Genomic DNA, 12,355 nt, shown 5'->3' with positions numbered 1-12,355 from the left:
TCAAAAAAATGAAAGAAGATATTTTAATTGTTCAATAGCTTCATCAATGAATGAGATAAAACAATAAAACTTGGTTCTGCTCGTTAAGAAATCAACTCGATAGTAGACTTATCTTGAAGTGTCAAGTCTCTTTCTCTTTCTCTTTTTCTCAAGTTTCAACTTTTTCACAAACCTGCAGAGTTTATTTTAAGATTAATCATTATTAAAAATAATTAAAAAAATATTTTTCTTCAACTCAATAGTAAGTCTTTTTTTCCTTAAACTTGAATCATCTTCAACAGAAAACCCAGCTTTGAATTATGTTCAAATTAATCTTATCCACCAAAACACTAAACTCTAATCTAATTAATAGTTTTGTAGAAAAAAATGAGTTCCTCGTCAAAATATATGTAGAAAAAAAAACTCTCAAAACTCGAAAATCGAAAAGTACCGAAATACATAATTGGGCAAAAGAAACACATTTCTAATTCTAATACAAATCCAAAACAGAATAACATCTAGCGTAACATAAATAGAAAGAAAAAACATACTAATCAGAAATGAGGATGAAAAAATTGGTACACACAAACAATATGAGATTCAAGGAATATAATATGCTAAAACCCTAAGAAAATGATACTTAGAAGAGAAGGAAATAAGGAGGTAAGAGAAGTGACATAAAAATAAAAAAATAAAATAAAATCCAGAGTATTATAAGAGAATAAAGATAACTAATCATTATTTTTTTTTAAACAAAATTATAATTTTCTAAGAAAAAGTTCTAACTTATTATAATTATCATTTTTAATACCAATAAAAATTAGAAGACACTAATAATAATTAAATTAAATTTTATTCTCAAACATAAATTTATAATTAATTTAATAGAATTATATTAATAATAAAATACTTTTTTAGTTTTTTTTCTTAAACATAATTTTCTAATTAATTTAGTAGAGATATATTAGTACTAAATTTCTTTTTAGTATGAAATATCTAAGATAGCTTTTAAGTAAACGAGATAAAAAAAAAAAGCCATCAATGTCATAATCCAAAATGTAAAAGCTATATTTTAAACTATGACCAACAAAGAAAATGAAATATCAAGCAATAAACTGTCACTCATATAATGCTTGAGCAGAATCAGACAAAGTCTTAATTCTTGTCACACCATTTTTTATCAATCAAACTTAAAGCTAAGTAATTTTTTACCGCTAAAAGTATGATTGCATTAGTAAACTAGGACCTGATTAAATTAAATTAGTAAATCAAGAATTGATTATATTGTTCAAATGAGATATAGACTAACAAGCTAGAACTAAAAATAAATATAAATGATAAAAAATAAAATGTTTGTTTAATAATTACAACAATGTATTGAAATAATGTTACAAGTATGTGTATCATATAGTTTTGCATTTCAAATAAAAGAAAGATTACATTTACTTTGCGTTTTTTTATAGAAGTTTTCATATTTATTATTTTAATCTTTTTTTCATTTCAGTGGTTCAAAGTGAATCTTGGTCTATAACTTCTTAGATGACTAAAGTAAGAAGGGTTCTGTAATGGTATTAACGCGCTTCCACTACTATAAAACAAATATTAAAGCTTCGGCTACTTTGAATGCTTTTGTGTCTGTACCCAGATCATCTCTTCCAATTCCTTCCATGGATTTCGCCTCTTCAACTTCCGAACTCCCAAAGACGTACGATGTGCTCATCCACTTCACCGGAGAAGACATCCGCAGAAAATTTGTTTCCCATCTCGATTCTGCCCTCTCTGCTGTTGGGTTCTCCACTTTCCTTCTTCACCAGAATGCAGTGAACCCAATGCACATCGAAGAACATAATCTGAATCTGTGCAGAGTAGCAATTGTTGTTTTCACCGAAACCTATTCTGAATCTGCTTGGTGTCTTCATCAACTTCAACAAATCATTCAATGGCACCAAACTTATTGCCGACCTGTTCTGCCCGTGTATTACGAAAGTCAGCCATCTGATGTGCGCCTTCAGAACGGTGATTTTGGAAAAGCCTTCGAAGCAACTGCACACCAAACATTCTCGGAACAACAACTGGAGCATGGCATGTCCAGGTGGAGCCACGCACTTACCAAAGCTGCACATTTCTATGGATGGGATGAGAGCAATTACAGGTAAATCACTCACTCACTCACTCACTCTGTAAGCATATTATAAGCTTGTGTTTTAATTTTGATAATACATGACTCTTTCCATAATTGTTATTGAACTTAAAGGAGTGATGCTGAACTAGTGGACACAATTGTTAAGGGCGTTCTTAATTTACCACTCTTGTCTGCTACTGAATTTCCAGTTGGATTACAATCCTACGTGGAAGATGTGATTCGCACTATCGAAAATAAATCCACCGGAGTTTGTATGATAGGGATATATGGAATGGAAGGATCTGGTAAAACCACCGTAGCCAAAGCCGTTTACAATCAAATTCATGATAGATTCGTGGAGAAAAGTTTCATTGAAGATAATGCAGAAGTTAGTCGAACAAAAGGTCATGTTTATTTACCGGAAAAACTTCTTTCAGATCTCCTGAAAACAAAGGTGGAGATACATAGCGTTGAGATGGGAAGAAGTATGATTTGGGGAAGACTTTATGGTAAGAGGGTACTCATTGTACTTGACAATGTGAATGAGTATGAGTATGGTGCATTATCCGACCTATGGGAATGTCGTGGATGGTCAGGCAAAGGAAGTGTTATAATAATTACATCAACACATGAAAGCGTATTAAGGACACGTCAAGTTGATGCTGTTTTTAGGATAAATCCAATGAACGCGAACGAGTCCCTCGAGCTTCTTAGTTGGCACGCATTTAAAGAAGCAAAACCCAAAGAAGAATACTGTGACCTTGCCAAAGCATTAGTTACTCATTGTGAAGGACTACCTCTAGCCCTTGAAGTCATTGGAAGTTATTTATATGAAAGGACGAAAAAAGAATGGCATGGAGTATTGTCCAAATTAGTGAGAATTCCTCAGCTTGCAGTTCTACAGAAATTGAAAATAAGCTTCAACGGTTTACATAATCAAATGGAAAAAGATTTATTTCTTGATATATGTTGTTTCTTTGTTGGTAAAGGCAGAGCTTATGTAACGAAGATCCTAAATGGCGGTGGAATAGACGCTGATTGTGGAATAAGAGTTCTCATAGAACGTAGCCTCATAAAAGTAAAAAAGAACAATAAATTTGGAATGCATCCTTTACTAGGAGATATGGGAAGAGAAATTATTCGTGAAATTTCAAAAAAGGAACCTGAAAACAGTAGGCGGTGGTTTGATGAGGGTATGAAACATGCAATGCCAAAAACTACTGTAAGAACATTCTTAATCTACGGTTTTGAAACATCTTTTTGGAAGGGTTTGCTTTCTCAGGTTCAATATATTTGTTTTTCTTACCTCTTTTTATAACAGCGGACAAAAGTCATTCAGACATTAACAGATTTCTTCAAACCTTATCCTTTATAGGTAAGAGACACATCAAGAATGCTGAAACTCGCTCGACATTCTGAGTACCTCTCTAAGAAATTAAGATGTATCAGTTTGCAAGGGTTTTCTTCAGAATACCTACCTAACGACTTTTATCTGCATGAAGCAATAGTGATTGATTTTAAAACACAGTCTTCTTCGACTTATCTGGAAAGAACCCCAGGTTTTTATTACTTGCCATTTTCGTTTAAAACTTAGCTGAAAATAAATATAGTATTTATTTCCACTTATAACTATTTTATTTCATCATTTTCTTTTCTAATATATCTTATCAAAAAACTGTCTTCTTGAAGGTTTTGGCATCGGTAAAAGTCCTTAATCTAAGTCACTCCAAATACTTGACAAAAGCCCTTGACTTTTCAAGACTACCAAGTCTTGAACAACTCATTCTCAAAGATTGCCCGAGATTGCATGAAGTGCACCAATCCATTGGATGTCTGTGCAATCTTACTTTGCTAAATTTGAAAGACTGTACAAGTCTAAGCGATCTCCCTAGAGAGATATTTATGTTGAAATCATTAAAAAAACTCATTCTTTCTGGTTGTTCGAAAATTAATCTATTGGAAAAAGATATAGTGCAAAAATGGAATCATTGATAACTCTAATTGATGAAAATACAGCTTTCAAACAAGTGCCTTTTTCAATTGTTGGCTCAAAAGGTATTGGATATATATCCTTACGAGAACTTGAGGGATTATCACATAATCTTTTTCCTTCTTTCATTCGGTCTTGGATGTCACCAACAATGAATACCCTATCTTATAAACATTCGTTTTGCATGGATATGGAAGATAATAGTTGGGATGATTTTGCACCAAAGCCTAGCAACCTTGCAAATCTTCGAAGTGTTTTGGTGCAATGTGACACTGAGTTTCAACTATCTAAGCAAGTAGTAACTATTATGACTGAATATGGAACAAATAGTACAAAATTAGGAACTTCAAAGCAGCACTTCAAGTCTTCTTTGATTGGTGTTGGAAGATGCAAAGATTTCTTCAATGCTGTCAGCAATAGCATTTCTCAGGCTCTTCTCTATCTTTTCCTTTGTTCATTACCTTCACCATCAATTTAGTTATAAATTAACAGAACACAACAATCCTAATTACAAATTATGTAGTATAAACTACAATACCAAACTTTTAGCACCCAGCGCTTCTCCAGGCACACAAGTTCATCCAAAATTATATAATTTTAATAACCAAGTGATTATGCTTATACTAAGTACTAGCAAATTGATTTCCACTTTCTTGCTTTGCTAGATTCATGATTGGTTTATTCCCAATTATCGTTGAAATAAGAGAGATAAAAACAGAACCTTACTCAACAAAATTATTAACCAGATTTGTTTTAAACATGTTTTATCTCATGATACAGGTATTTGCCAGCAGTGAGTCATGTTATGCTTCTCTCCCGGGTGACAATGATCCTTATTGGTTGGCCCACATGGGTGACGAACATTCTGTTTCTTTTATTGTGCCTCAGAATCGTGTCCTGAAGGGAATGGCTTTATGTGTCGTTTATTTATCAATCCCTGAAATTGTGGCTACTGAATTTCTTAGAAGTGTGTTAATTGTTAATTATACAAAGTGCACATTGCATATACACAACCATGGCACGTTAATTTTCTTTAACGATATAGATTGGCATGGTATAATACCAAATTTAGGATCAGGAGACAAGGTGGAGATTTTCTTGATGTTTGGTCATGGATTGATAGTCAAGAAAACAGTTGTGTATCTGATATTTGGTGAATCAAGTGACTTAGAAAAGGAGCTCGTGCCAAAGAATAATTCCTTCATTAGAATTATAAAAAACTTGTAATGACTTCTGGTAAGTCATTTATCCTCTTTGAGAATACCAGCATCCCTTGAGTTATAGAATTAATCATTATCTCCTTCAGTGTCTCATACTCTCGTCGTATTTCTCCGAGTTTAGCTTACAGTTAGGAAATTCATGTTTCTTGATCTTCGCATTGTGCTTCCTTGGTTTTATTTGAGCTGTTTATTGTATTTACTTTCTGGTTGTTGCTTTTGTCAATTCTTTTACCATTTAGCATATAATATTTCATTAAGAAATCCTTGAAAGCATGAGCTTTGAAGCAATCTCTCCTAGTTGAATGCAGTTTCAGGGACAATTCCTGGGTAGATTTTCATGGTTTTGGTTCTCTAAAGCCAGGCTGACTAAAAAGCTAAAGTGACTCAATTTCGTTTATAGCATCCATTTTATAAAAATAATTAACTTTGAGTTCGTTCAGCACTTGAACATCTCTGGTTGTAATGATTATCACAGTTCCTTGACCGAACCATTCACGACTCTCGCATAGGTTTTGTAGTTGGCCTAACTCGTTCACATCATCAAGCACAATGAGCAACTTTCTTCGAGAAAGTTGTTTCTCGAAGTCCCTCCAAGTGTTTTTCAACCCGAACTTCAATTTTAGGACATCATAAAGAATGTATTCTTGCAAATCAACATTTCTTTTAATTACTGGATCCCAAACTTCTCTAATATTTTCAACAAAACTCTTACCAATGAATAGACGATGAATTCGATTATAGATGGCTTTGGCTAAGGTAGTTTTACCCGATCCTCCCATTCCCCATATCCCTATCATACACACTTTGGTGGAATTATTTTCAATGTATCCAATCACCTTTTCCACGTGGGACTCCAACTCAACAGGAAATCGTGTAATAGACAACTCTGCATAGTCTAGCTTAGTCTGAACACGACTAACAATTACCTCCACAAGTTCAGCATCATGCCTTCAAGATGAATGGTAATGTATTGAAAAAAAATTGAATGACAACCTTAACATACGCTTCATTCACTCTCAAACAAAAAGAAAGTATGAAGGATTCATTTGCTTACATGAAATGTCTGATATCCAGACCATTGATACCTGCAGCTTTGTTGAGTGCACGACTCCATCTCAACAACGCATGTTCCGTTTGTTCTCCTGAATAGCTTTTGTGTGCAGTTTCTTCCAACGCTTTTCCAAAATCATCCTTCAGATGACGTACATCCAATAGGTCAATCTCGTAAAATACGGGCAGAACAATCTGGTCAAAAGTTTGGTGGCATTCAATGATTTTCTCAAGCTCAATAAGACAGCAGGTAGATTCAGTGTATGATTTGGAGAAAACGATTATTGCGATCTTAGAGCCTGCAATTGCTCGCATGCGTTCTTCCTGCTTCATTCCCTCCTGCAGATTCTCCTCGTTAATCAGTGTTTTTACTTGAGATTGTGAAAGGGCCGAATGAAGATGGGAAACAAACTTTCTACGAATGTCTTCTCCCCAAAAGTTGATGAAAACATCGTATATGAACTGAGGTTCTGATTTTAAGAAGGATGAAGACGAAGATGATGATGAGGAAGAGAACTCCATTTGAGGAATTGAAGTCAACTCTTCAAACCTAAAGCACAAATGCTAAAAGATGATAGAATAAGAGTTGCTAATGGAATCTGATAAGACATTTCAGGATTAAAAAACTATATTAATATTTTGTATCAAAATTTACGCGACGAATTATAACTTGATGGAGGAAGAAATGGAGGATGGAAGAGAGAGAGGTGAGAGGAGCCGCAGCCAGAGGAGGCATGTGTTTGAGGACATTGATGTTGATTTGGTGGTAGGAGAGGAAGAAGAGAAGAAGAATGATGAGGTGGTGGGAGAGGAAGAAGAGAAAGCAAGAGTTAGCATATGTATTCCTCCCAAAAATGCTCTTTTATTGATGAGATGCAGATCTGATCCAGTCAAAATGGCAGCTCTGGCTAACCGTTTTTGGGAATCACCTGTTCACAAAACCAAATGTCAAGAAGAAGAAAAAGAAGGGGAAGAACATGATGAAGAAGACATTGTGGATGAAGATGAACAAGAAGTAGAAGATGATGACACACAGCAACCCATCAAAGTGAAAGAGGATGAGCAACAAGTAGAAGTAGAAGAAGAAGAAGAAGAAGAAGTTGAAAGAGAAACCATAGAAGATACCATTTGCCAAAGAGAAACAGAAACTATGGTGGTGGTCAGTGAAGAAGAAGAAGAAGAAGCCGGGAAGGAAAGCTATGAAGTTGAAAGCGTAGGAAACATAGAAAGCAGAGAGTTTCATGAAGTAAAAGAAGAGGAAGAAAAGAGTGACCAAGAAGCAAATGAAAATGCCATCGAAAAAGGTGAAACTTTAACACATTCTGAAGCTCATTCAGATCTCCACAACCTTAAAACCGAAGGAAAAGAGGTTAATCTCCAAGAGGCTATAGAAGTGAGAGAAAACAACGAAAGCTCAGAAATTTCTTCCACCCCAGAAACGTTCACAGCTTCAGAACCCACCCCAGAAACGTTCACAGCTTCAGAACCGGAAAACGACGACGGAGAGCCAGAAACGGAAGCAGTGACGACCGAAACTTCAGAAGGGTCAACGGAGGAGGAAGAAGAGAAAGTGACTACGGAGACCGAAACGCAAGAACTCTGAACCCCTCTCTCTCTCTTAACCCTTCTCTCTCTACCTCTGCCTTCTCTCTACTTGTGTCCCGCTTGTTTCTCCTCACCTTTCCTCTCTTGTATACTTGCAATCATAAATAAACGAGGAATTTCAGATCTCTCTCCCCTCCCTCTGGAATCGAAGTAAGTTTGTATGGAGTAGTTTCTTTCTAGGCATCTACGGATGCCTTGAGTAATATTTATTAAAAGATGCAATAATCATTTAAAGGCTTAAAAACATTTTATGTACAGAATTTTATCTTTCTGTCTTTATTTTTGTTATCCTAAGATGTAAATTTATGAGAGAATATCAAACCGGCTCTGCCAGATTTATATTCTCATAAGCTTACATTTCCCCTTTTCCATTTTTATTTTCCTCCTTATTTCCTTAAGATGTAAATTTATGAGAGAATATCTAACCGGCTCTCCCAGATTTATATTCTCATAAGCTTACATTTCCCCTTTTCCATTTTTATTTTCCTCCTTATTTCCTGGTATCAGAGCGAGAAATCCTTGGATACCTTTTGAATATTTATGTGATTGAAGTGGCTTGTATTCGCTAGGATACCCTTTGTAGATCGGGCAGGTTATGGCCAGAAGAGCCAATAGAGCCATAAGTCCCATCTGATCTGCCTCTGAGGGTTGAGGAATACTTTGCATATTGCGACACTCTTTGCATATATATTTTCTTGTTAATATGTTTAAAAAAAAAAGAGTTGTTGAGTCTTATGATTATTTATATTCTTTTATAAATATTACTCTACAGTGTATTCCGTAGATTCCTGACTCTTATCTCCTATTACTGCTTTTCCGCTTTGCCTACTTACTATTGTTTTGCTGCCACTACACTGCTTTCTTATTTTTCTGTTTAAAATTTTCTTTAATGGATAACATACAGCCATTCCTAGGCTCCGACTACAAATCAGCTCTAACCGCTGTTGAAAAAATTACAAACTCTCCTCCTGTAGGTTATAAAAAACCTACTTCAGAAGTAGACCCCGTACACACAGTCCTTATAGGACAAAATAACACTATAATAGCTCTTTTAGAAGAAGTTTCTAGAAAATTGAATCATATGATTGATTCTACTAAAGAGACGAACTTGTCCAAAGACATAGATGGTCTTATAAAGCAAGTATCAAAACTATCTTTAGGGACACATACACCTATAAAAACAACTTTTAAAAATTCACAGAAATTTATCAAAGTTATAACTAAAAAAGATTCAAAAGCTGCAAGTACCAACGCAACACCCTCTTCAAACAATGATAATAGTTTGTAATGATAACACAAACCAATACCTCTACACAAACACAAACTGATAATATTAATATGAATAGTACAACAGAACCTAGTAGCACACAAAGATTCTCTGGAACCCCCAGAAGACTAAGGGAACGTCAGACTAGAAGTCAAAATCTTATACAACATCCAGGAATCTTAGATAGATTCTTAAACAGACAAAGAACTACTAACATTAGAAGATTAGAAGATTTAGTAGATATACAACAAAGTACAGATATAGGATCTAACTCAAGGATAGATTCTCTAAATCTTAGACAATTATACAACATAGGGTGGCTAAGTTCGGAACGAACAAGCCTCTATCGATATAGGAGAATAGAAGATTTTCATCTCCCTGACAACACCTATGAGATAATCCCTCTAATATCTCCACAAACAGGAAGACAATTACAAAACCAATAAGGAAGATATGTCCACATGGGATTAATTACCATTGGAGTCAGATCCTTAGCCAGACATATGATTGGAGCTAGAGCTTTGATAGTTCTACACGATTCAAGATTTCAGAATAATGATTCACAAAGTGTAATAGGGATTTTAGAAGTAGATTTAAATCAACCCTTTTCTCTTATTTATCTTGCTCCAAATTTCACATTAACTTTACAAGATTTTATAAATCATATAAACTTAGAAGTACAAACGATAGGTTTTGGACCCAATTGGATTGGTGAAAATCTACATTTAGACATAACCTTCATAGGAAGAATAAGCAACCACATTTCTTCTATGTATAGAATAAACACTAGACCATTAGAAGAAGCCATTAGCTCTTATGGTACACAATTCTTACCAGCCCAAGCTTTCACAAGAAGAAATGAAGGACATTTATGGCAAACACACTTACCCAGAGAAGAAAATAATCCAATTATAACCCCTTCTTCTGCTATTTTACATAACAGGTCTAGAGGACTTAGTCTAAGTTTTGTAGACTACACAAATATACCATGACTGGACTTAGAACAAGATAGGTTAGCTGAAAATAGACATAGCACTTCAGCCATTCCTGATAACGAACACATTTCCATGATGAATATAATACAATACGAAGAAGATGAAAATGATGAAATGACTGATGAAGAATGGAATCATCATCAGGCAATTATAGCCATGTATAGACAAGGATCTTTGAATCCCTCTACAAACACAAATATTGAAAATATTTACGATGAAACAGACGATATCATAAATAATTTTCTTGATAACCTGCATTTAGACAAAGAAGACAGCTCTTCAGTAATCATTTTAAAAAGAAACCTGTAACTTATTGAACCGGTTTTTAAGTGACCGGTTACCTAGAGTCTAAGTCATTTAGTGACGTGGTCTGTATTTGGATGCTGTGTGTTTTTACCCTTCAGTCTATTACCCAGTTATGAGTAAAATTACTGTGTCACAGGTAAGAACACTTTACTGTCCTCTTTTGGAGACTACCGTAGAAATCATGTCTTTGGAATCTTCCTAAAGTATTTGGTCTGAGTCTTCATTGTCAGAAGGGAAAGAAGATCCAGGAGTTCCTTGTCCGTGGCTTCCTGTTTCTTCATAAATTTCTCTATATATCCTTTCTTTTTCGAATCTTTTAACCAGTATTGGACTGGCTTCTATAGGGAAAGGATGAAATTTGTTTCCCATAAACTTTTTCCAGTATATTTTGGTATTTATGGTTTCTTTTAAAAGGATATATTCGGTATTATCCTTTCTGGAGAAATTCCAATTTGACCCTTCAACATAAGCTTTCCAAAGTTGGTACTGGTATAGCTTTTCTTTGTTGAGTGATAAACCTTTTAAGGGACCGTGTTCTAGATGGACATGGGCCTCTGGGTTTGATTCTGTGAATAGTTTTATGACATGTGTTGCTACACTATCAGGGGTTGTGGCGCTTTTTGGGGATGAGGTGATTTGTAAACAGATATTAGTCATATATTCTGCCTGTATTTCATTTACTACCGAGTTTATCTCCTGGGTTAGAGAGTTGAATTTTTCGGTAGGTGGGATAAGAAGTGTTTGGAGACATCCTGCCTCTAATAATAGTGAGGGACATATGACTATGTCTCTATATAATTGATTTTTAAAAGTTTTTAAATCAATTTGAGCCTTTCTAAAAATGAATTTTATTTGGCACGTGCATTTTGTGGTTACTGTTTTGCAATAGTCCGAAGACTCTTGGCATGGTGTTTTTGTGTCAAAATAAGTTTGGGGTTTTACAAATAATCCATTGTAATTTTGTGTTTCTGCATGAACTTCAAACAAGAACTCTTGTATGACTTCGAATTTTGCAAGAAAAATGTTTGGGTTCATTTGTGGTGAGAGGCTACAAGAGGCAGCATAGGTATGTGTTTGGGTTCTTGGTTCAAATGTCAACCCTGTTTTTATTTTTTCTTCATCAATAGTTCCCAACTTTAAAGCCATTTGGGCTTCTTCTAAAGAATTAAAGCCTTTGTAAGTAGACCAGAATTGGTCTTGTTTTGCCTCAGAAAGGTCTTTGAAAGAAGTATAAACTCCTTTATTTGGCCCTGTAATTAGGGCATAATGTGTAAATCCTTTCCCAGAAGGAGAGGCTGGTGAAGTTAACAGAACTCCTTTGTTATCTGCATTGCAGAAATTGTATAGTGCACTAATGATGCTTTGTTTCACCTTAGTGACTTGGTGTTCATTTTGAACTGTGTATTTTGGAATATTCCATATGTTGTCAATTAAAACATTTAATTTGACATTTGTGTTATCTCTACCAGGAAAATGGTAGGTATTTGTGAGTATTGGCAATTCTTGTTTGCCATACTTTGTGTATTGTTCCACAACAAAAGAGGACTTGACTTGTTTAGGACCTAAAGATCCTTTCTTTGTGCTTTGTATAAATTCCATTTTGGAATATTTGTACCTGCAATATAGAAGCAAATATGTTAAGCAATAAAATGTCTGAGCATTTGTAGCTGATACTCCAAAACCCTGATGTTAGCTTTGTAGGAGATAAGTGTAGAATAATATTGGAAGGGATTTTGTTGGCATATTTCTGTTTTTCGTAACCTTAGGTAAAATATCCTTCTTTTAAACCTTTTTATTTGTTTAGCTATTCTGATGACAGGA

General features: G+C 34.7%; 2 protein-coding genes and 1 pseudogene across 3 annotated transcripts; 2 read left to right on the top strand and 1 right to left on the bottom strand.

Moving 5' to 3' along the window:
• Positions 1 to 1,550: 1,550 nt before the first annotated feature.
• LOC114167008 (TMV resistance protein N-like) lies at positions 1,551 to 5,371 on the top strand (annotated as a pseudogene). The gene is made up of 5 exons (XR_014985106.1): positions 1,551 to 2,131; positions 2,234 to 3,294; positions 3,433 to 3,660; positions 3,791 to 4,005; positions 4,883 to 5,371. The product of XR_014985106.1 is annotated as a TMV resistance protein N-like (transcript).
• A 195-nt stretch (positions 5,372 to 5,566) lies between these two features.
• LOC114167011 (disease resistance protein Roq1-like) lies at positions 5,567 to 6,883 on the bottom strand. Its single transcript, XM_028051905.2, has 2 exons — positions 6,366 to 6,883; positions 5,567 to 6,259 (listed from the first exon to the last, which is right to left on the bottom strand). The coding sequence occupies exons 1-2, from the start codon at positions 6,881 to 6,883 to the stop codon at positions 5,686 to 5,688; spliced, it is 1,092 nt and encodes a 363-aa protein (XP_027907706.2). The 3' UTR covers positions 5,567 to 5,685.
• A 134-nt stretch (positions 6,884 to 7,017) lies between these two features.
• On the top strand, positions 7,018 to 7,979 carry LOC114167010 (uncharacterized). The gene has a single exon (XM_028051904.2). The coding sequence runs from the start codon at positions 7,035 to 7,037 to the stop codon at positions 7,962 to 7,964; it is 930 nt and encodes a 309-aa protein (XP_027907705.1). The 5' UTR covers positions 7,018 to 7,034; the 3' UTR covers positions 7,965 to 7,979.
• The last annotated feature ends 4,376 nt before the right edge of the window (positions 7,980 to 12,355 follow it).

This window comes from Vigna unguiculata, chromosome 10 (genome assembly GCF_037176805.1).
Source record: "Vigna unguiculata cultivar grain cowpea cultivar isolate G323 ecotype 2 chromosome 10, ASM3717680v1, whole genome shotgun sequence".
Taxonomy (NCBI): Eukaryota; Viridiplantae; Streptophyta; class Magnoliopsida; order Fabales; family Fabaceae; genus Vigna; species Vigna unguiculata.
This window is presented reverse-complemented; position numbering and strand designations above follow the sequence as displayed.

Coding starts and splice junctions, on each gene's coding strand:
- LOC114167011 (XM_028051905.2), bottom strand. CDS start 6,883: ATGGAGTTCTCTTCCTCATCATCATCTTCGTCTTCATCCTTCTTAAAA. Junction 6,260..6,365: donor CTGGATATCAGACATTTCAT/GTAAGCAAATGA, acceptor TTCATCTTGAAG/GCATGATGCTGAACTTGTGG.
- LOC114167010 (XM_028051904.2), top strand. CDS start 7,035: ATGGAGGAAGAAATGGAGGATGGAAGAGAGAGAGGTGAGAGGAGCCGC.